Below are 25,261 nucleotides of genomic sequence, written 5' to 3' on the forward strand. Positions count from 1 at the left end.
CTAATTGTAATTAAGATTATAATCACTTTAGTATGGGAAGCCAATAAGAGAATAGATAAAAACCTGAGACTCCTCTTTTGACCCCTTTTGTGATCCTTGTGATTTCTTGTTGAAAAATATTGTGACCTTATTGAAAAGCTTTAGGATCCTAGCAAACCTGAATTTAAAGGGTTAACACTGTTCCCCTTTGGCCAGGAATGCAGCTACAGTCAAGGCCAAAACCTTAGCAATTCAACCCTGAGAAAAATACTCTCCAACTTGGCTTTCTGATAAGAACCCAGTCAAAATTCAGCCTTGGCCTTGGTCTGTTCTGAAGCCAATGAGACCTTTTGTGTTTTGATATGACATAATTTGTAACTTCTGCATATCTGCAAAGTTTCAGGAGGGTTTCTTTTGTGTGAAATGAGTCTTGAAATATATATAATAAACTCCATGCTCCTGGAGCCAGAGCTGGAAGTTTGAGCTAAAAGACAAGTCCCTTGTTAGGTCATTATTTCTTTATCAACTAAACTGTCCTTATCAGATTATCAGAGATGATAAAGAGATCTCCACTCTTTAGAGTCATAATACTGATTATCTTAAATCTATCACTATCATTAAAATCCAATCAAGTATAAGGGGATAGGTAATCAATTATTAATTAATATAGCCTCTAAATTATTAGCACATTTGAACTTCTTTATTTTTATTCATGTGAAGTGGTTGGAATGGTCAAGGTAATTTGGTAAGAAGTTGCTAAGAAGCTAGCATATATAATATAAAGGATGAGTGGAAATAAAAAATGGAACACATGATAGAACTGATGGAAAGGAGCAGAAGGTAAGTTAATAGTAATTTAGGTAATTGACATATAATTAATATTGCTCTGATTTTTCTAAGCTATTTTAATGACTATTTTAATATTACTTTAAAGTCATTTATGAATGATCTTCTATGATTTTACAAGCCACATTTTATTAACATGTTGCAGATTTAAATTTTAATCAACATTACAAGAGATTTTATATATTATTAAAATAGATTTCTGATTTGATGCATTCATAATATAACTTTTTAACATTTTCTCCATTAAAATAAGTATAAATAAATATAGGCTGATAGTTATGGATATATTCATAATTTCTTAGAGTTGAGGTCTTTATTTTTTTATATTTTTGGTGGGCAATGGTTGTGGGGAAATGATTTCATTAGTATAGGCCAGCAATGGGCAAACATTTTAAAGAGGGGGCCGAAGGAAGGGAAATGCTCATATATCAGTCTGTTTCTAAGGCAACTCTTTTGAGGTTTCATTATATTGTATCCTACTCATTGTATTAATCAGATGAGGAATAATGTTGTGTGGCAGGATAGAACATTTTAGGGGGCCTGCATATGGCCCACAGGACGTAGTTTGCCCATCACTGATATAGGCTATTTTCCCTGAAAATAACTCTTTTTGTCTTACTTCATGTATTAAACAACTATAGTCTTTTGTTTTGCCTCTGATATCAATGAATAATACTTGATTAGAATCTTCAATTAATGGGTAATTCATCTTACTTAGCAAGAAATTCATAATAAAATCTTACACTCATACAGTTGTTGAGGATTTTAAGAAAAATAATTTAGGAAGAATTGTTTACCAAAATTTTCACATATAATGAAATTATTAACAGAGGTAAATGCTTTGAAACTGTCTCCCATTGTTTCAAAAAGAAAGAAAAAAATGTCCTCACCAATAAAATTGTCACATTTACAATAAGAATTTTTTTCCCTATAAGTAGTAGGTATCATTTTAGATAACTTGTGGGAAATCAAGGTCAATGGCAGAAATGTGATGGTACATCAGGGAAACAAGTGTATGGACATTTGATATAATATTGAAAACAATAACAGCTATGAGGAAATGTTATGCTTTGATAGACATGAATACCTACTCATGTTGAGTGGTGAACATACCTTGTTACAGTGGAAAATATATCTCTGTTCATCAGGTTCTATACAGAAAATATAATAAGTTTTGGAAAAAATAATTTGCAGAAGTACAAATAAATATATACCTTTGTTGACTTCTATTTATGATAACTAGATTCTTTAGGATAATTCATGCCAATGTATTATTCATTAAGGGAAGACTTGGTTATTCACTATGACTGTTTCATCTTGCTTTCTCTTTCTAGAACCTTCTAAGAGCCCAATGTTGATGCCATACTTTGATCACATTTAGTTCAAGATTATATATATATATACATATATATATATATATATCATCTATCTATCTATCTATCTATATCTATATATATACAAATATATTATATATGTAACATGAAGGAATTGGACTACATGGTTTTAAACACTTACCTGAATCTGAAAAATGTATTGCTATTTTCACTTAGGACTAGTTTTTATCTATCTTGAGTAGAAAAAGTGTCAAGTGAAAATTTGGATAAATTTCTGATCAATAAAAATACCATATAGTTTTGCTCTGTTAGGACTCACTTAACCAATAGTTGATATTATGTCTCACATTAAAGCAAATATCTAGTTTATCATCTTTCTATCTACTTAAGATTTCTCTTTATTTTTATATTTAATGCCAACAGTTTTTAGCTGTATATTTTAAGGGATAGTGACCAAATGTTATTTTATTAGTATTATTTGAAGAAATGATAAGGGATTTATTTTTATTTTTACTTCAATTTTAGAAATTATTCAGTCATGTGCATAAAGTCAGTCCTTAGCAAAAATCCACATTACTTTGTGCTTCTAAACCAAAAGAAAAATTGTAGCATTACTAATGGAACCTCCCCCTGCCCAGCACAGACACACACGCACCAGAAATTAAAAGCACTATTTTCAGTAATTTGAAATAGTATTATCTTCATGCCAATTTGAATGTATGTTCCCATTCTGCCATGTTTTGAGTCAGCTAGTCAACTCTTCAAACTTTTCGTGAGAAAAGCTTCTTAACCATCAAAGAAAAGAAAAGTATCAAGAACTCATTTATCTGCTAATAATTGTAAGAAAATAATGTAATCTGATCCCTGTTTCTGGAAACTTGATCTACTTAACTGGAATTGCATCATCTTATTTTTCTGACTAACATAACAAAGGACTGACTTTTAATTTTTAGGCTTACAGTGCAAGCTGAATGTCCAATGCACTTAGAAGATTTTCCAATGGATGCTCATTCATGCCCTCTGAAATTTGGCAGCTGTAAGTACATGGGCAAAGGTAGAGCTTTTGCTTCCTGGGACTATTAGTAATCTAAAAGAACTGGTTTCTTTTCAGAGTCATCTCTCAATATCACATATTACCCAGTTATATCCTTAGCCATATCTTTATTATCAGTCCATCAATCACTAGTATTTGTTGAACTCTTTACGACTTTTTTGCAATTTGCTGATCAGCTCTCCAATGGATCCACTCCAACAAGCATGTGCTAATTATTATTGGTGCATTAGGTCATTAGTGCAAGAAAAAGAAAAAAAAAGTTAATATAAAAGCTTGTTAAGATTTTTTAAAAGCCAAACTGAGGAGCAAAAATTAGTAGGTCTGGACATTCTGATTATTTGAATCATCTTAGAATGCAAAATTAGGACATTTAGTAAAATACTGTAACTACAAATTAGTTTTATAACACATTTTTCTGCTCAATATAATTCATTTCTCAAATAAATAGGAATGTGAACAAAATTCATAAAAATAAGATCCTTTCACAAATTTACAAGTGGACAAAGGGTGTGAAAAGATAGTTTTCTGAAGAAGAAATCAAAATTAGTATTGTCATATGCTCTAAACACCTTTGATTAGAAAAATGCAAATTGAAAAAAAAATCTGTGATAACACTCCACAGCTATCAGAAATGTCAAATATTTGAGGGGATAAGGAAAATTCAGTACATTAATGAACAGTTGGTGGAATTTATTGTTGAAAATAATCTGGAGGTCTATATAAAGAGCTATAATATTGTGCATACCCTTAGATCCAGTAATACCAATAAGTCTATACCCCAAAGAAATAAAAAGAAGGCAAAAGGTACTATATGTTCAAAAATAATTATAGTAGCTCTTTTTTATGGTGGGAATTAAATGGATTTTTATCATTTGAGGAATGACTGAACAAGTTGTGGCATATGATTGTGCTATAAGAAATTAGGAGCGGAGTGATTTGAGAAAATTATGGCAAGACCTATATGAACTGGTGCAAAGTGAAGAGAGAGGAACCAGGAGATCATTGTGCACAATAACAACAATGTTGGAATGATGATCAACTCTGAAAGATTTGGTTACTTTGATCAATAGAATAATCAAAGTGTGTAATTAGAATTTGCTCCCCAGGACTCTCTTTCCCAGCATCCCACTTATGCTGAATGCAAACATTGAGTGTGTAGGTACATAGGATAAAGTTTTTGTGTAGCACTGCCCTCTTGCTCTCTTTTTCCCGGGAACATGATTGCTATAGGTTGGGAGAGAGCCAGGCAGGAGAATTTTACTCACGTGGCTTTACTTAGGTTTTTCATACTTTTGTTTTTTTTATTTCTTCTACTTCAAATGCTTATTAATAAATCTTATAAAATATAATACATGGAGTTATTGGATATTAATTTAAATCTAACAAAAGACAATTACAAAGGAATCAGGATAAAAAGAACACTGTACATATCCAGCGACAGAACTGATGAACTTTGAGTGAAAATTGAAGTATAATTTTCTCACTTTGTTTCTTTTATTCTTTTGTGATATGGTTAATAAGGAAAATTTTTACATGATTTCACATATATAATTGATATTGTCACTTCAATGTGTGTGGGAGAGTTTCAGAGGGAGGGTAAGATTCTAGAATTCAATTTAAAAAACAGGATATTTCAATTAAATAAATGAAAGTGCTAGATAAATATTAGCTATCATCATTAGCATCTTCTGTCTCCTTTTAAAGATTTTCCTTATTCCTCATAGTCCACAAGAATTTTGGCAATGACTCCAATATCGATAATTCACTTGAATTCAATAACTTCAGTTCCATGTCCCTCTCATTTTAGAGGTTATTCTGTGTTCCTTACTCAGTTCAAATTCAAAATGTGTGAAATTACCCATTGAATCTTGTAGAATTCTTTTCAATTTTGTTATGCATGTTATTTATAAAATCAAATAATGCTGCCTTTTGAAAATAGATAGCAGAGAGAGTCATGAAGAAAATTAGAATGTTCTATAATAGGGCTGACAAATTGAAATGTCTAAGATCAGAAACCAGGTACTACTTGACATTCATTAAATGAATTGTGAATAATAATTTCACAAGTCATAAAACATACTTTTTTGTGTTTCTACATAAAAAAGCTATTAGGATTGGCTCATTGAAATCAAATGCTCACTAAATAGCAATATGACTAATGTATAAGTTAATTAGTATGATCATAAGTCCAGATATGTAGTATTCTTTTATAAGTAGCTTTTTAATATATATCATTAAATGTCCATGAAAGAAAAAAATATGTTTCACATCAGCTGTTTTGTCATCATTCAAAAGTTTAATCCCCTTAAATCATTAGGAAAACATATGTCTAGTTAATGAATGAATGAATGAATGAATGAATGAATGAATGAATGAATGAATGGAAAAAACATTCAATTATTATTATGTGCAATGCACTATGCTAACATTGGGGGATACAAGTACAAGTAGATAAGCATAGGATGGCAATCCCTTTCTTCAAGGAGCTCATCTTCTAATAGAAGGAGACAATTAATAAATAATATTTCAGTAAAATCCAAATGGAATGACTTCATTTTCCTCATGGTACTGTGGGTAAGTAAATGGTAATGCATTATTTACAAAGTTTTTTTTTTTTCCTTAAGTAAAACCACATCATTTTTTTTTTTTGTATTAAACCTTTTGACAACGCCCAAGTCTTTGTTGGGCAGAACTTCTTTTCTGAGTCGTCAATAGTTGTAGTCACCGCAAAACTTAAGAGATAATTGCCAAGTCCCATTTTGACCATAGCTGCTGCCCTTTATCATGGCTACAGGGGCTAACATACCTGGTCTGCTGCTCCCAAAGCATTATCACTGCCTACACTCGCCTCAAAGTGGGATTTTTCAAATGAATGGGTGTTGCAAAAAACTGAACATTCTTTCTAGAAAAAGTCATGTAACAGAATGAGAAAGAATAGGGGAAAAAAAGAAATACTATATACCTCCTCGTTCTATATTCATTGATGTAGACAGTCATCCAATAAACTTTAGTATCATTAATGAACATAATTTAGAAATGCCATTTTTAACATAGCTGTTGTTTGATTTTGAATTGCAATGAATTTACCTGCATTAGGCCAATTACAATATGTCTCTAGCCAAGTCATTATTTCTTAACTTGGTTACAACAAAGTAGTACACTCTAGACATAAGATCATTGCCTAGTTCTCATGCTTGCCTTACCATGTTTCTATCTGTTTGGTACCAGGGACATTTTTCCCTTGTTGCTCATCTTTTTACAAGTCCTCTGAACTTAAGGGGACCTCATATCTACATATGGAGCAATAAGAGAAGCTTACAATACTTAAGTCATATGGGCCAGTAGTGAAAAGGGAAAAAAATCAGGCACATTTGAGTTCTTCATTTATTTTATGCAGTTCATGCTTAAGTTGTTTTAATTCTATTATTCTATTTTGCTCCAAAACAGCTTGAGTGGTCAATATAAGTGTACTTCAAATTTTGTTCATGGTCCTATTCTGAAATTGCTAAAGAGACTAAAATCTCTCCTAAAATGCTGATGAGCAATTTTCTCCTTTTTTTTTCACAGATGCATATACAACCTCAGAAGTCACCTATATTTGGACTTATAATGCATCTGATTCAGTACAAGTTGCTCCAGATGGATCCAGATTAAATCAGTATGATCTCCTAGGCCAAACAATTGGAAAGGAGACAATTAAATCTAGTACAGGCAAGTTAAACAAATCTGATTATAAGAACAATTGACTGAAGATCATAGACCTCAAAAGGGTGATTTATTGGATGAAATATACATTTTGTTGAAATAATAATTTTTTTTATTTTATTATTTTATTTATATTTATANCTAAAATCTCTCCTAAAATGCTGATGAGCAATTTTCTCCTTTTTTTTTCACAGATGCATATACAACCTCAGAAGTCACCTATATTTGGACTTATAATGCATCTGATTCAGTACAAGTTGCTCCAGATGGATCCAGATTAAATCAGTATGATCTCCTAGGCCAAACAATTGGAAAGGAGACAATTAAATCTAGTACAGGCAAGTTAAACAAATCTGATTATAAGAACAATTGACTGAAGATCATAGACCTCAAAAGGGTGATTTATTGGATGAAATATACATTTTGTTGAAATAATAATTTTTTTATTTTATTATTTTATTTATATTTATATTTTATTTTATTTTATTTTATTAAAAGTTAATTTTTTTCTTTGACCAAAAATTTAATTACTTTCCCTCCTCTATTTCATTTCTCTCTTTCCTACTGTTTCTGGATAATTTTTGTGTATACAACCCCTGATTTCTAAATAATTACCTTTGGCCTTTTATTGTATTTTGGAAAAGCTGCTGCTCTGGCTAAGAGGCAGACTAATCTATGAGAAGACAGCTGTGAGGGTTAATTAGCTTACATCTGGCAATAATTAAAACCCAGGGAATAGAGAAGAAGCCAGCCATAAGGATTCCAACAGGACTGAATGAACTGAATTAGCTCTGACAGAATACTGGGAACCCCAGAGTTGGTATTTGGGTTAAAAGTGAAAGAATTGGGTCAAAAATCAGCTGTGTAACACTAGAACTATAACTGGTTATTAGTGTTAAAGGTGTTAGATTCAGAAGCCAAAGTTAAGGTCAATCAGATAGTGCTCATAGTGTATTGCTATTAGGGATGAGAAATCTGAGGTGGTCAATAAAACCTAGGATCAGAGAGTCTATTGATAAACAATTCTTTTACAAGTCATACTGCTGAAGGAAAATGATACTGAGGATATTATATATCATCATACAAATTCTTGGTAAATGCTAAAATGTTTCTCAATTAAAATATATACTAGTATTTAAAATGGTATTTTCAGAATAAAATATATTTATGATTTTTTAAAACTGGTTTCTCTAAGATCCACTGCTTTCTCCAAAATCTTAATGTATTCAAATAATTTTATTTCAACTTTCTAATAAATCTTTTTTTAAAAATTTTCATGTAGGTGAATATACCGTTATGACAGCACATTTCCACTTGAAAAGAAAAATTGGTTATTTTGTCATTCAGACCTATCTCCCTTGCATCATGACAGTCATTCTCTCTCAAGTATCATTTTGGCTGAATAGAGAATCAGTACCTGCAAGGACTGTCTTTGGTGAGTTATCTCAGAAACACATCAAAGTATAAATGTTTGTTAACACTTGTGTATATTTTAGTACAATGTTAAATCAAGTCATCAATAGGCTCATTGCAAGGTTGACTGCTAGAGAGCAAATGTTTTGTCAGTGACGGCCCTCAAAGGTCATCTATTAATGCATCAGTAAAGAAGGGCAGCAATTTGCCTTAGCACAGAGATTATTCAATTTGTATGTAGGCCCTTGCTATAGAAAACATTCTAAGAGCACTTCTAAATGACAGGGATGACAGTGTTGTCATTTGTGTTTGGGATGAGGAAAAATAATCCTACCCTTATAATCTTAGAACTTCAGAGACAAAAGGGATTTAAACATTATGTAGTACAATCCTTACCTGAAAATCAAATCCCCATGAAAACATCACTGAGAAGTGAACAGTCCTGGTAGAAGTCAATATCTTGATAACCTTCTTAAGGCTTTATTGAAGTTAGTTAATGCTTCATAAAACAGTTTCATGGCCAGAACAGAACATTATCTTGTAGACTTAGTCTAACAATCAGTGGGTTTAGAGTATTAACTCTCCTTTTTGACATAATAGTCCTACTGTTGTTTAATATCACATTAGCTGTTGAGATTGCTGTTTTATCTTTTGATATATGTTGAGATTGTATAAAAGCCCATTGCTTTTTCCCTATATAATTCCTATACCCTACATTTGTTCTTTCAATCTGAGCATAATCACTTACATTCATCAAATTTTATCATATTCATTTGAGTCTGACATTCCAGTCTCCCAATTTTTACAAATACTGATTCTGCCGCTCAAATTAATTATTATCTTCTAGTTTCATGTAATCCTCAAATTTCGTAAGCATGCTACCTCTTTCTTCATTTAATAAATGATAAACATCACAGACCCCCCAAAGAACATGACAAAGGAATGGCTTATATATTCCACAGCACCCAAAATAATTATAAGTAACAAATAAATATTTGTTGAATTAACTATTTTAATCTTTCCTGCTCTAAAACTCTTCCCTGGGAAGGTTGAATTAGTCTTATGACCTATTGTGTTTGTGATGTAGTTAGAAGAACCCAACTATAGTTAAACTTCAGCTACCATGATTAGGATGGAGATTCAAATTTCAGAAGGCAAATGAAGAAATTTGTGGAGGTTAACTAACTTTAAATGGTAGCAGAGAATCGTGCTTGGAAGTAATATGAGATTTTAGAGAACAAAGGATCTATGTGATAATATTTTTACCTAGGAGAAATATGATTTTTGAAAATTTCCTAATATCCTGATGTATAAATATAGATACTTGAAGTATACGGTATTTATTTTTACACACACATACACACATACATATATATATATATACACACACATACAATATTTTCTGATGCATATATTACTTTCTTGGATTTGTCATCAATGATTATGCATACCTGTGAACAAAAGTACAGAGATACTGAAATAAAATGTGTTCTTTAGAATTAAGATGTGTCTACATTTGTGTAGTTAAGTCAATAAGCATTCATTAATAAGATTATAGTTTTACAAATTTATAGCTTAAAGATCAAAACTCCTCATTTTACAAATGATAAACTGAAATCCAAAGAGATTAAGTTAATTGTACATGATTATATTTGTATGTGTGTGAATATATGCACACATATATGTTCATTTTATAAATATATATCCATGTATATAAAATATTTATACTTTTAACACAGAATAACACGTATACATGCAAATACACAAATATGTAATGCGTGGTAGTAATATGTAATAATGAGTGGTAGTAGAGTTGGGATGCAAACCTAGTTCTTCTGACTTCTAAACTAGCAGTCATTTCATTATAGCAAGCTATGTGAGGAGGGGCACTGTGCTAAGAGCTAGGGATATAAATAAGAAAAAAAAGACAGTCCCCGCCTTCAAGAAGATTACAATTTAACATGCAAAAACAATATATAAATGGAAGCTGAAAATGGGGAAAGGGGCAGTCAAAGTGTATTGGATGTGCCTAGAGTCAAAACCAGTGAAAACCAAGCTGAGTGATTAATGAAAAATGAAGGTAGTTGGGCAATTTTAGAGTCATCTTAAAAGCGAGACTTTGGGATTAATTTATCCCTTTGCCTTCAACATGATTGTTATAGGCTATGAATTGAGATGCACCATTTTTTCCCTTTATCTCCTCTAACCTTTTTCAGATGCTCAAAGTTTCTTTCATGTGAGGAAAAGACATTTTGTCTAATGAGAGGAAAATTTTAAAGTATAAATTCCCTTAAGAACCAAAACATTGGGTTAAAAATGGACATCAGCATGATATAGTAGATAGAGCTTGTGATCTGGAGTCACAATTAAATGGATTCAAATTCTAACACATTGAGAAAAGAAAGGAAAAGTGAGAAATCTAATAGATGGAATGAATACCCACTCTTCATTTACTTTCTGCTAACTGTGAAGGTATTGTATACAAATCAATTTCATAAAGAGTCATCTTTGTACTTCCTCCCCAAAATGGCTCTTTTCTTCAAACTGTTTGTTTTTTTACCAAAATATAGGCAAGTGGCAAGATAAAATAAGGGAGATACTAAATACATCACTTATCTTATTTTGCAAGTTATATACTACTCATCATAGTTCACGTACCTGCCCAGCTACTTGTTCACTTATTTACATAATGTTTAGTCCCTAGAGAGAATCAAACTTCAGCTTCTACAATTCTACATAGGGAAAGAATTCAAATTACAAAAGGGAAAAGAAGAGATGAGAAGAAATTAACTAACACCATTTTGTAGTAGAGAATTGTACAGTAACAATGTAGGTAATGAAAGAGAAAGTCAGAGAGAGAGAGAGAGAGAGAGAGAGAGAGAGAGAGAGAGAGAGAGAGAGAGACTGAGACAGAGAGAGAAGGAAGAAAATTGACAATAAGAATTACTTAAGAAATCAAGAAAGCAATATGGTATATTGGATAGAAAGAGTGTTGAGAATTGGAAAGATGGCTGATCTTAGAGATAGGAAGATACATGTTATATACGATTACTGACAGATACTGACTTCATAACCTTGGATAGATTATAACCTCTTAATGCTCCAGGAAAGTCTACAAATGTTAAAAGCTGCATTGTTGATATTCAACAGAGTAGAAACTTTCTAGACAGGGTGTTGCCAGCACTTATAAAATCATAGAGTTGTTCTTGCCCATATCTCTTGTCCTGTCCTTTAAAAAATAAATGGAAGATTCAATCAGTAAAAAAAATTACTAAGAGCTAGGATATCTATTATTATTATTATTCTCATTCATTCATTTATTTTATATTTATAGTTTATATTTTTATTTATTTTATATAATTTTATTCATGTAGTATTAGTAAATGCTGGGATATATATTATTTTTACTAATTAGCTAAGATTTAGGTACATGACATTAGCAAATTATTTAACTTTTCTAAAACTTTGATAACTTTGTATTTAAAAAAGAGAGATGGAATTATATGATCTCTAATATTCTTTCCATTCCAAACATTCTGTTTTTCTGGGCTGGATATAAGATACCCCTTCACTTTTCCTTTAGTCAAAATTTTCATTCATCTTTTTTTTAATAAAATTTTTTAAACCCTTACCTTCCGTTTTAGAGTCAATACTGTGTGTTGCCTCCAAGGCAGAAGAATGGTAAGGGCTAGACAATGGGGGATCAAGTGACTTGCCCAGGGTCACACAGCTGGGAAGTGTCTGAGGACAGAATTGGTCCTAGGACCTCCCATCTCTAGGCCTGGAGCTCAACCCACTGAGCCACCCAGATGCCCCCTGCATTCATCTTTACTAATGAGTTACAAAGGAAACTTAAGTTTTAAAATGGTTTCTATAAATTTAGTTTTTCATCATCTTTTTATGATCATTCATGCAATGAATAGCTAACTTTGTTATTGTTGGGGTCCATTATTTTAGACAGCTTAAAATTTGGAAAGAATTGATTATTGCTTTGAGATTTTCCCAGTTTTCAGAATAAACTTAGAAAAGTTATTTACTAAACTGACACAATGACTGACCTGGAATAACCCTACTCTGAAATCCTTGTTTTCTTCTCATAACTGAGTCAACTTTATCACCTCTTTATTATAGGAATAATGAAAGATTTCATTAATCTAAGATAATATCAAAGTCGATGGATAATTAGAAAAATAAAGCTTCTGATAAATTTCTAGTTTTTAAAGATGATAAACAAAGGATAATATTTGTTCTTAATAATAGGGATTATTAGCAAAAGCAATAAATGTTAAACTGTAATATAAATTTAAAGTATTGTTTTGTTCAAAAGGAGTTGGGGAGAGGGAAAGATCAATGCAAATTTCATGAAGAACTATCCTTAAAATTGGAAAATTTTAATTCATGAAGTGGGAGTTAATGTAAATGTATACTAGCTTTGAATTATTTGGTTTTCAAAATTATGCATTTTATCGAGAGAGAGAGAGAGAGAGAGAGAGAGAGAGAGAGAGAGAGAGAGAGAGAGAGAACTTTAATAGACACAATTAGATTATGGAATACATATAAAGCTATCTCTAAGTGTCTTGAAACACTCCTTGATGGCAGGATAGCAGGAAAATTATCATTTCCTTAAGTAATTTATATTCCTGCTCTTTTAAAATATTTTGTTGCAAACTCAGTTGAATTTATTATATAATCTCAAGCATAACAACTACATATACTTGAATTTTTCAAAGGACATTACAGAAATTCAGAGTTGAAGAAGATATTATATATGATATAAATCAACGAAGTAGTGAGACAAATTAATAGCCTAAGAACTAGATAGGTGAAATCAATTACTCAATAGTCACTAAGACTGAACTGATAGAGGCGTAATTAGAACCAGATCCCACAATTCCCAGGGCAATACTTTTATATTTCATGTTAATATCTTTTGACTATGAGTTATAAAAATATTTGGGAAAAAACTATCAATGTTTTCATTTAATAAATACTGGATACAAATGATTGTGACACATTCTAAAGAAGAAAATTCAACATTCTGCCTTTGTTCAAGAGTTATTAGTTCATCCTTCTTACCTCTGATAAAAATACAAATTTTTGAAGTTTGTACTAATAGCTCTTTATAGTCAAAATTCAGCCTATCTTTTCAGAATTATTTCAAATGACTGCCACGTATACATTGTTTATTGTAATCAAATTGGCCTACTTTCTGTTTCCTAGAATAGGTATGTACTATCTTACTCAGTCTTCTATGTCTTATATGCACTTCCTTTTTAGTTATAAAATTTTCAATACTTTTCTTTATTCCTTTAGTACATCACTCTGTCCCTGCTCAATTTACCTTATATTTTCTCTTTTATGTAAATGTTACATCTTTCCAGTAGCATATAAGTTCCTTGCACCATGGGACTGCTTTAAAACTCTGATTTTGTATATCAATATCAAGTACATTGAATAATAAGCACTGCTCGGTATAAACAACAATTGCTTACTAAATACTTGTAGAAGAGAGTTGACTTTATGATCATGAGAGACTTTCCATCCACTAACACAGATCATAAGCCACCCATGATTAAGCACATAATACATGTGTTTTTCACAGTTAAAAATAAAGCTATCACTCTTCAAGTAACCTGGTGATAAATCTTAATGAACTGAGACCTATACTGGTTAATTGAATTTCTCAATGTTAAACAGGAAGCTAGTTCACAGAGGCAGAATAAGAACTAGGTTGTACAAGTACTTTCAAAGTAATTACATTCATTCATGAGATATGAGATATTCCGAAGAAACAACATCCTATTTCAATTAATAAATACTTAGTGGATACAAGACACTGTGCAAAATATTTTTAAAGTCCCTTCAATATGATACTCCTACTCATGAATATCCAGTGAATCCCTCTTGTTTCTTGGATAAAATACACGTCCTCAGGCGAATCCTCTCACAACAGGTCTAGAATTTTTCACCAGGCCATTCCAGCTTAAGAGGATTTGTCATATCTTCGACTCTTCTGTCAAATCCTTTAAGAATACAGGGTCACCTTCATGCTAGAATGAGAAAGCTAAGTGGGACATACATGAAAAAGATTCAGAGATTGGTGACACATCTACTTGTGTTAAGGAGCTTACAATTTAATAGGAAATATTACTTGCATATAATGTTTAAGCATATTTATGTATATATATATTTATAAGTAAATATATAAATGTGTATGTATAAACTTTGATGCAAAATACAGTATGTTGTGTTAAAAATGCTATGAGAGCTGAAAGGATGAAATCACTTAAGTGGAATGGAGGAGTGGATCAGTGAAAACTTCGTAAAGGAAGTGATATTTAAATTGGACTTTGAAAGATAGGTAGGATTTGAACAGACAGAGATGAAGTGGGATAAAGAACCCATACACAGAAAAGATTTCAGGAATTCTACGTGAAAAGTCAATAGAGGCCAGAAATTTTAGATATAGGGAAAAGCAGGCAAGTGATCCATTTTGCACACTCCCTCTTGATTCAACCAATAATATAGGCACAAATAAGGCACATTATTTTAATAAGTTATATTAAGGAAAATAATATACCTTTTTATGGAGAAATAATGTTAAGATAGAGATATCAATTGACTTTAAATTGTTTGGTTGAGTTTTTCCAATAAAGTTGATTTGCATTATTGTAAGATGCAATTGAGAGAGTTACATACTTTTTAATAAAAATATGAGCATTTGAAACTCACAAAAGGTAATCTTCATGCCTCATTGCTTAAACATAAGCTTATCTGTTGTTTTTGTTTATATTCAAGCATGAGGTTACATGCATTTGTGGTGCTTTTTTCTTAATTCCCTGAGGTCGACTTTCAGCTACTTAAAGAGTCAAGTTTACAGTGGTGGGATAGAATATAAGGTGAATATACTGATTTTTAGTGTTCTGGGTCATCTTCAACAGATTTTTTTATATTTTTTTATATTTTTTTAAACCCTTAACTTCTGTGTATTAGTTCCTTGGTGGAAGAGTGGTAAGGGTGGGCAATGGGGGTCAACTGACTTGCCCAGGGTCACACAGCTGGGAAGTGTCTGAGACCAGATTTGAACCTAGGACCTCCCATCTCTAGGCCTGGCTCTCAATCCACTGAGCTACCCAGCTGCCCCCTCAACATATTTTTTTTTAAACCAGCTACTGACAGTTGATTCAAGAGATTAAAATTACTCATAACTTTTTAAATCACTTCTGAATGAAATAAAAAAGGAAGTGGATGCTATTTGTTTTGAGATTTTTTTTTGGCTCATGTTACTCTTTCAAAGGGATTGAATATTTAAATTTTGCTACTTAGGAACATGATGAAAACATGTTTATTTTTGTTTATCTATCCAACTCTCAGAAAAGAGTAATGGCTTCTTTAATCTTTTTTTTAATTTTTAATTTTTATTTATTTTGAATATTTTCCCATAGTTGCATATTTCATGTTCTTTCCTTCTCTCCAAAACCTCCCCACCCACCTGCAGCCGACTCACAATTCCACTGGGTTTTACATATATCATTGATTAAGACCTAATTCCATATTATTTATAATTGGACTAGAGTTATCGTTTAGCATCTACCTCCCCAATAATGTCCCCATCAGCCCATATGTTGAAGCAGTTGTTTTTCTTGTGTGTTTCCACTCCTGTAGTTATTCCTCTGAATGTGGGTAGCGTTCTTTTCCATAAATCCCTCAGAATTGTCCTGGGTCATTACATTGCTGCAGAAGTCCATTATATTCTATTTTACCACAGTGTATTAGTCTCTGTGTACAATGTTCTGGTTCTTTTCTTTTCACTCTTCATCAGGTCCTGGAGGTCATTCCAATTCACATGGAATTCCTCCAGTTCATTATTCTTTTGAGCACAATAGTATTCCATCACCAACAGATACCACAATTTGTTCAACCATTCCCCAATCGAAGGACATTCCCTCATTTTCTAATTTTTTGCCACCACAAAGGATGTGGCTATAAATATTTTTGTACAAGTCTTTTTCCTTGTTATCTATTTGGTGTATCTAATCTTATTTTTAAGAATACTATTTATTTCAAGAAAGTATTGTCTCTTTTTGTGATATTTCATAATGATGATACTTTGATAATATATCATTCATAAAATATGATATTCCAACTTCTCCATGGTATGGTCTAATGAAGCAGTGAACAAAAGAGAAATATGAACTATACAATGGTAGTTTTTATTACATTTTATTGTCTTATGTAATTATTGCAAGTAGGCTAATAAAATCTCAATTAGTAGGGAAATAAATTTTAATTAATTGACAAGAATGGATTTTAGTTAACAAACTATTTGTTTTGAAATGGCTTTTAAAATACATTCAGACATTTTAATATAGCTTTTCTTAATATAAAGTAAATTGAAAAAATGTTCCTTTTCTTTTATAACCTGAATTTTCCTGGCCCCTTTTCCAGTGTTCATAAAAAAGAGCCACCAATCCAATGTTTTCTGAATTACCAGAGATTATGGATTAATGGATGTAAATTGACTAGTGTTTATAATACAACTAGATTGTATAATTTAATCCAGACCTTTTTCCCCTCTAGTATATCATGGAAGTTTTTACCCTATTCATAATACAGAATAAACCAAATTAAACCAAATAAACCAAATTAAACTATAATATTTCATAGAAAACTAATAGGAAAAGCAGTACAATATCTCTGTATCAGAAATGTATCTCTTTATTTTGCTTGTAGCAGTAACCAGTAGGTGGTATCATTGCAGTGTTCCCTTTAGTATTTTATTATATTCTCTGACCTGTCTAGTTGGGTTTTTTTTCCCTCCTTCTACCCTCCACATTCCTCTAACTCAGAGATGGGGAAACAAAGACAGAGAAGTATTGATATGTAATATTATTATTAACAAGGCTATGTTTTTATCTAAAAGAGATAAGGTTTTAGATTTCAATGTGTAATAACCATCAAGATTATCTAGACCAGTAGTATAAAACATGATTAAAAATGAAGACACCAAATGGTATATAAGAATCACTGAGGGAGCATATGGATTTAGAAAAATATATTATAAATATTTATGATTTATTATATTTTATTTATTTTAAATATATTTCCCAATTATATATAAATCTCATTAAGCCACATAAAGAAGTCTTATGTCTACATGCTGTCAAGAGCCATGTTTTTGACACTCCTGTTTTAGACTACTTCTGACTTTACAGAATGTGGAAACTGAGAGGCAGAAAGCATTAGTGACTTATCCAAGATCATAGAGTTAAAAAGCAATAAAACTGGGAATTGAACTAAGGTTATCTGGCTCTAAATTCAGGTCCTGGATTCTTTGTATTATAAATTCTATTCAACACCACTAGTCAGTATCAGTCAATAAATAGTGATTAAACACCTGATTTGTACCAGGCATTATGCTAAGTGATTGAGATGAAAAGAAAAATAAAAGAGAATCCCTACTCTCAGTCTATAAGTTAAAATGTAAATTATTAAGCTCTTCACATTTATACACTAAAATGAGATTCATAAATGTTAAAGTAAAGGTATATTTAATCACTTTTCTTTCTTTCCATCATTTACTTATTCATTTCTTTTCCTACCTTCTTCCCCTTTCTCCTTGTTTCCATGTGAATTCCTTCATTTCTCTCTTTCTTCCTTGTTCTACTTGACCTTTCTTCAAATTTAACATGACTGAATAGTACATATTTTCTGATATCCCCTATTTCTTTGACTTCTTTGATACTATACTGTCTCAACTAACCAAAAGTCCCCTTTTTACCACCTTAGTTCTTCCTGATCCTTCTGCCTCTCTAGTTTAGATATTTTCTAAGATACTTTCTCTGCTATTATTTCTCCTTTCTCTCACTGGTTTTTCTTTGGATGATCTTCTCTTTGATTATGGGTCCAGTTACCTTATTTTCTAGGAAATGACTCCCAGATTTTTATAAGCATCTATAATTTCTCTCCAATGCCAACATAAAGCTCAATACCTCTACTTTCATGCCAAGTCAAACAATCAATGAACAATCATTTAGGAAATACTTATACATGCTAAGTGCTAGAAAGATAAATATGAGGAATAAAAATACCTTCCTTTCATGGGGATTTCATCTTGATGAAAAAGACATAAGATGGTCAGGTTTCATTTAGATGAGGTATTAATGCTGATAAACTGTGCCAAACCCCTTCATTTGCATGTCCTCAAAGTTTGCTCCAGATTCATTTCTCTGAAGTTGCAAATCTTCTCAGTAAGAGAACAAGTCTCCCTAGTTCTCCAATTTCACCCATGCACATAGAACAATTCTATTTTTGTCTCTGTTTAGTATTATCTCAAGAAAGGATGGGATTTAGTGGGGGTGAAGTGAATTTTTTAAAGGTACCCTGAGTACAAAAAAATGAATAAGGTATGAAACAGGTAGTTTATTCTTTTACAGAAAAGAGAAATCTAAAGAATATATTATCAAAATATGATTAGAACAAAAGTTCAATAACTCATGACTGCTAATCCAGTCAGTTAAGTGGCTAACACTTATGCCTTATTGGAAAATTAATTTACTTGCAAGGGCTGATGAATTGACGTGATACAGTTAGCATTAAGTAGGATGTTCCTTTCTAATGATCTCTATGTAGATGACTCTCTTTAGCTGGCCTGATTCTGCTGCTATTGCTAATGCAACTGCTTTGGTGGTTACCATATTGTGTTATTTAGCTACCTAGAAATGAATGACCCTGCTGCAACCTACAAGACTATGGGGTATTCCACTCTTTACTTGATTCTGTTAAAAATTGGCTACCTTACACTAAAAGGCAGGCAGAGACACCTTGAGAGGCATAGATCATACATCTTGTATAGTGCTGCAATTATGGTTGAGCAGACATTTAAACGAATTTCTCACTTCATACTATTATAACCCTCTCACTAGACCTGCTACATTTTCCCTCCTTTCTTTTCTAACTTTTACTCCCTTTCCTTTGAACACCTGTAAATGTTGAAAAAATGTGAAGGATCGTTCATATGCTGGATATGAGAATGGAAGGTGATTGAAGGTCCAGAGATTTTGAGTGTTTTTTTTCCTCTCTCATTTTTCTGTCAGGAATAAGTGTTTAAATTACTTGCATGTAAAATCCTGACTTTGACCCTAACATAAGAGTTCTTAACTATTTGTAACTATAAACCATTTTGGAAGTCTGGGGAAACTTTTAGACCTCTTCTCTTAAAAAGAAAATGATGCAAGGAAAACTCAATTTTGACTTAGACGTTAGTAAGACATATATATGTGTACCTATATACATATATATATATACATATATATATATAAAATATATATTACAGTGAAGATGCATTCCACTATAATGGATATAAATGACTAAGGCTTCTCAGCTGAATCAAGCAATCACCACAAACCAAATTAATGCAATTAAATGCTCTCAGTCATAATAAATTTATCTAGTAAAAATATCTCCTCATCTTATTTCATTTTACATAATTTCATATAGTTCTTTCCATGTTTTTCCCCTGAAACCACTTCATCATTTCTTATAGAAAAATATTACTCCATTGCAATCCTATGCCATAAGTTGAAAAATCTTCTCAATTTCCAATTCTTTGCCACCACAAAAAAGAGGGACTATAAATATTTTTGTACATATAGGTCTTTTTCTTTTTTCTTTGATTTCTTTAGGGTACAATGTTATTGTGATACATTGTTCCAAATCATTCTCCAGAATGATAGGTTAGTTCATTACTCTACCAACAAATCATTACTGTACCTTATTTTCCCCTCATCCTTTCCATCATTTCTCATTTATGATAGGTTTTGTGGGCTATTCCAAGGTTTTCTTTTAATTTGCATTTGTATAATCAAGGATGATTAGAACATTTTTACATGACTGTGTAATTTTGACTTCTTTTAAAAACTGCCTATTTATATCTTTTGACCACTTATTAATTGTGGAATGACTTTTATTTTTAGAAATTTGGCTCAGTTTTATAACTGGATATAGCTGAGGAATAAGGCCTGAATCAGAGAAATGTGCTTTAAAATTTTCTGACATTACTTCATTTTCATTCGTATCTTTTAGTAAGAAGTAGCTTCCTTGATTATCTTTTCAAATTAGGTCTCTTTTTTCTTTTACCTTGCCTGAGTTTATAATTGTAATACCTACCTTTTTTCTACAGATGAAGAACAGTAGATCCTGATCCAGAATTTTACTTTAACTGCATTTATGTCATTCTGTTTGGGATGTGTCTCTTATAAACAATATAATCATGATTTGGGTATCTATTCCATTTTGATATTTGGTACTATTTTATAACTGAGCTCATCTCATTCATATTCATAGTTATGATTACAGTGATTTCCCTCCATTCCATTTTCTTGTTTTCCAGTGTCTCTTTTTTAATCTTGTCTCTCCTCAAAAGTCTATCTTCTTTCTAGCCACTATCACTCTTACTCATTAATGATCCCCTCTACCTTTCTCTGACCTTTTTCCCCTTCTACTTCCCAACTGGATAAGTTACATGTATGTATACAACTGATCTTTGTATATATGTGTGTATGTTTGTGCATATTCTTACCTCTGAGTGAACAACTAAAGTGAGAATCTAACTTTGCTTGCCAACAACCCCCACTGCCAAACATTTTTCCTTCCATTGTAAAATATATTTCTTTTGTGTCTCTTCTCTGTGAGAAAACTTCCCAGCCCACTCTCTACACCAAGGGCATCCTTATTTCTTACTCTTTCATTAATTTTGGAGTTCATTTTTAACATAATGCATACATACCCATGACTTCTGTCTATACATGCTCCGTTTAACTGACCTCATAATGATAAAGTTCTTAAGAGTTAAATGTATCATCTTTCCAAATAGCAAAACAAAGAATCTAACTTTATTGAGTCCCTTATGCTAACATTTTCAGGATCATTTTTTAAAATTCATTTTATTTATTTTTTCTAGATTACATGCCAATAAAAACTTTAATTATAATTTTTTGTCATTTTGTGATACATGTTCCCTCTCTCCCTTCTATCCCTCCATCTATTCTAAGACACCAGGTAAAATAATAATGGTTGTACATGAGTCATCATAAAATATATATTTCCATATTTATTTTATTGTGAAATGTATCACTTAAACTAATATGAAGTGAAGAATGGCATGCTTCAATCTGCATTTAGCCTGTCAGTTCCTTCTATGGTAGTGGATAGCCTTTTTTTGTCTTGAGTCCCTTGTGGTTGTCTTGGATCCTTGCATTACTAATAATGCGGTGTCATTCACAGTTCATCTTCATACATTATTATTGCTATGTTCCTCTTTTTTCTGCTTCTTCTCATTTCACTTTGCATCACTTCACTGTTTTTTCCAGGTATTTTTGTGATTATTTTGTTCATCATTTCTTATAGCAAAGTAGTATTCCATTACAATCATAGGTTACAACCTGTTCAGCCATTCCCCAGTTGATGGGCATCCCTTTAGTTTTCACATTTTTGCCATCATAAGAACTACTATAAATATTTTTATATAAGTAGATCATTTTCCTCTATCTTAAATCCCTTTGGGATACAGACCTAATAATGGTATTGCTGGATCAATGAGCATGAGTCCAGATTGTTCTCCAGAATGGTTATATTAGTTCACAGCTCCACCAATAGAGTATTACTGTCCCAATTTTGTCACATCCCCTTCAACATTTGTCATTTTCTTTTTTTATCAAATTACCCAGTTGGATAGGTGTGAAATAAAATGTTTTAATTTGCATTTGTCTAATTAATAATGATTCGAAACATTTTTTTCATATAACTAAAGAGAGTTTTAATTTCTTTATCTCAGAATTGCCTGTTCATATCCTTTACTCATTTGTCAATTAAAGAATGTTTTGTATTCTAATAAACCTGACTTAAGTTCTCTATATATTTGAGAATGGGCACTTTGTTAAAACCCTCATTATAACTTCTTTTTTATTTCCCATCTAATGTTGGTGACATTGTTTTTATTTGTGAAAAAATTTTTTTGATTTAATGTAATGAAAGCTTTCACCACATTTCATTATATTTCATCTCATAATGTTCTCTATATCTTATTTGAGCATAAATTCATTATTTCTCCATAAGTTAGACAGGTAAACTAATCTATAATTTCCTAAATTTTTATGGGATCATTCTAAATCATCTAAATCATATATCCATTTTGAATTTACACCTGGCGCAGAGTGTTGTTCTATACCTAATTTTGGCCATAGTGTTTTAAAGTTTTCCCAGAAGATTTTATCAAATACTAATATGAATTATAAAATGAAGACAAAAATACAAAGTGAACCTACATATATCAACAGCATTTCAATATATATCTAACAAAACTCAGCAGCAAAAGTTAGAAAGAGAAACTCCATTAAAATTAAGAATGTCTACCTTTTGCTTCAGTAATAACACTTCTTTATCTGTAGCCCAAAGAGATCTTTTTAATGGGAAAGGACCTGTTTTTACAAACATATATTTATAGCTCCTCTTTTTGTGGTGGCAAAGAGTGCCTAATTTTGCTGTATCCTTTCCAACATTTGTCAATTTCCTTTACTGTCATATTAATCAATTTGATAAGTGTGAGATGGTACCTCACAATTTCTTTAATTTGCATTTCTCTAATTAAGAATGATTTAGAAAAATTTTCCTATCATTATTGAGTTTTGATTTCTTCAGCTGAAAATTACCTGTTTATATATTTGAACATTTCTCATTGGGAAAATGAATAGTAGTATTATAAATTTTACTTAGTTCTTTATATATTTAAGAAATGAGACATTTATCAGAAAATTCATTATAAAGATTTTTTCCCTATTTGATGTTTCCCTTCAAATCTTGCTTACTTTGGTTTTGTTTGTACAAAAGCTTTTTAATTTGATGTAATCAAAATTATTTATTTCCCATCTTAAAATGATTTCTGTCTCTTGTTCAATCATAATTTTTTTCTCTTTCCATAGATTTGCCAGGTAAACTATTCTATGTTCTCCTCATTGACTTAAGGTATCACTCTTTATATCTAAATCATATACTTGATATAGGGAATAAGATATTTGTCTCTACCTAGTTTCTGTCATTCTTTTTTCTAGTTTCCCCAATAATTTTTGTAAAATGGTGAGTTCTTATCATAAAAGTTGAAGTCTTTTGGTTTATCAAATGCTAGGTTGCCAATATCATTTATCCCTGTATATTATGTATCTAATGTAATAAAGAGAGCCAGTACCGAATGTTATGATAGAGGGGGAGAGATTCTAAGTCTATGAGGTGGTGACTCTCTCCTCCAGCTCTCTCCTCAGGGCTGAAAATGCACTGTGGGAAATTTCGAGGGGGTGTCACCCCGAAACTGGGTAACCTGGATGGTCGTGTTCCCCCACAGGAGTTGGGGATGAGGCTTCTCTATAAGATGAGGTATTGGGTACCCCAATCTGATTCTGAATGAGGACAGGGTTCACACAAGCCTCCCCCGAGGTCAGTCAACTTCCCAGCAGGTGGTCTGGCTCCAAGATGGAGGCAACCAGACCAAGCTGTGGTTCCCCTCCCCCTCATTGTCTCTCAGGCACTCTGGAATGCTATCTGACTGATGAATGGCTTTTATTAATCACAATTCAGGGATTTGGGAAAGGGGTGAAGGGCAGAGGGCTTTGGGGTGCCCTCTTCTCTATTTCTATGGGGTCTGTCACTCAGGTGGGAACCTTTGGAGTTCCCACTCCTAAGTGTCTCCCTCCCCTTCTCCTTCTATTTCTATTTCTATCCTTTTCTATAATTGCATGTTAGACAGGAAAGGGTCGCTCAGCAAGGTTGGGTAGTGGGAGAAGGAGCCCAAGAGAACTCTCTCCCAAAATGGAGTCCCAAAACCTAGCTGACTCAATGATTAAAGTGGGTGGATGCAATGGAATCTTTGACCAGGGAATCAGGGTTTCAATGTCCAAAGAAAGATCCTCAGGAAGCCCTCAGGACTGAATTTGAGCTGGAATGTCCATCTCCTTCCTTTCCCAGTCCTTGGCCAGAAGCCCTTTTCTCCTCCTTCCTTTTCTGGAGCATTACCCAGAATTCCCTCTGGTCTTAACTGTCACCAACTGTCACCAACTGTCATCCACTCCTCTAGCTCCTCCTGTGCCATCCACCTTGCACAAATCCCATCCTTACACTAATCTATTCCATTGATTCCTCATTCTATTTCTTTACCAGTACCAGACTGTTTTGATGATTATTGCTTTATACTATAATTTGAGATCTGGCACTGCTAGGCCACATTCCTTTACATTTTTTTTTCATTTATTCTCTTGATTTTCATAAACTTTTATTCCTCCAGATGAATTTTTTTCTATTTTTCTAATTCTATAAAATAATAATTTTATGAGTTGATTGCTATTACACAGAATAAGTAAATTATTTTAGGTAGAATTGTCATTTTAATAATATTAGCTCAGCTTACTCATGAGAGATTCATATTTTTCTAATTATTTAGATCTGTGAGAAATATTTTGTAATTGTTTTCATATAATTCCTGTGTTTGTCTTGGCAAGTATATTCCCAGAGCTATTTTAAATGGAATTTCTCTATCTCCTGTTGCTGGAATTTGTTCATAATATATACAAAGGCTGATGATTTGTGTAAGTTTATTTTGTATCCTGGACTGTGTTAGTTATTAATTATTTCCACTAATTATCAATTATTTCAAACTAAAGGTTTTTTTTAACATTTATTAATATACATGGTTACCTGATTCATGCTCCTCTTATCCCCTTCACCCCCCCCCCCCGCACTCCCCCCACCCATGGCCGATGCGCATTTCCACTAGTTTTGTCATGTGTCCTTGATCAAGACCAATTTCCAAATTGTTGGTAGTTGCATTGGTGTGGTAATTTCGAGTCCACACCCTCAATCATGTCCACCCCGACCCATGCGTTCA

General features: G+C 32.1%; 1 protein-coding gene across 1 annotated transcript in view; it reads left to right on the forward strand.

Moving 5' to 3' along the window:
- GABRA2 (gamma-aminobutyric acid type A receptor subunit alpha2) overlaps positions 1 to 25,261 on the forward strand; it is a 103,771-nt gene that overhangs the window by 66,896 nt on the left and 11,614 nt on the right. The window contains exons 5-7 of the mRNA XM_044680353.1: positions 3,113 to 3,195; positions 6,781 to 6,924; positions 8,201 to 8,353. Of these exons, the coding sequence (XP_044536288.1) occupies positions 3,113 to 3,195; positions 6,781 to 6,924; positions 8,201 to 8,353 (380 nt within the window). The remainder of the gene's footprint in view (positions 1 to 3,112; positions 3,196 to 6,780; positions 6,925 to 8,200; positions 8,354 to 25,261) is intronic.

Source organism: Gracilinanus agilis, chromosome 6 (assembly GCF_016433145.1).
Source record: "Gracilinanus agilis isolate LMUSP501 chromosome 6, AgileGrace, whole genome shotgun sequence".
Taxonomy (NCBI): domain Eukaryota; kingdom Metazoa; phylum Chordata; class Mammalia; order Didelphimorphia; family Didelphidae; genus Gracilinanus; species Gracilinanus agilis.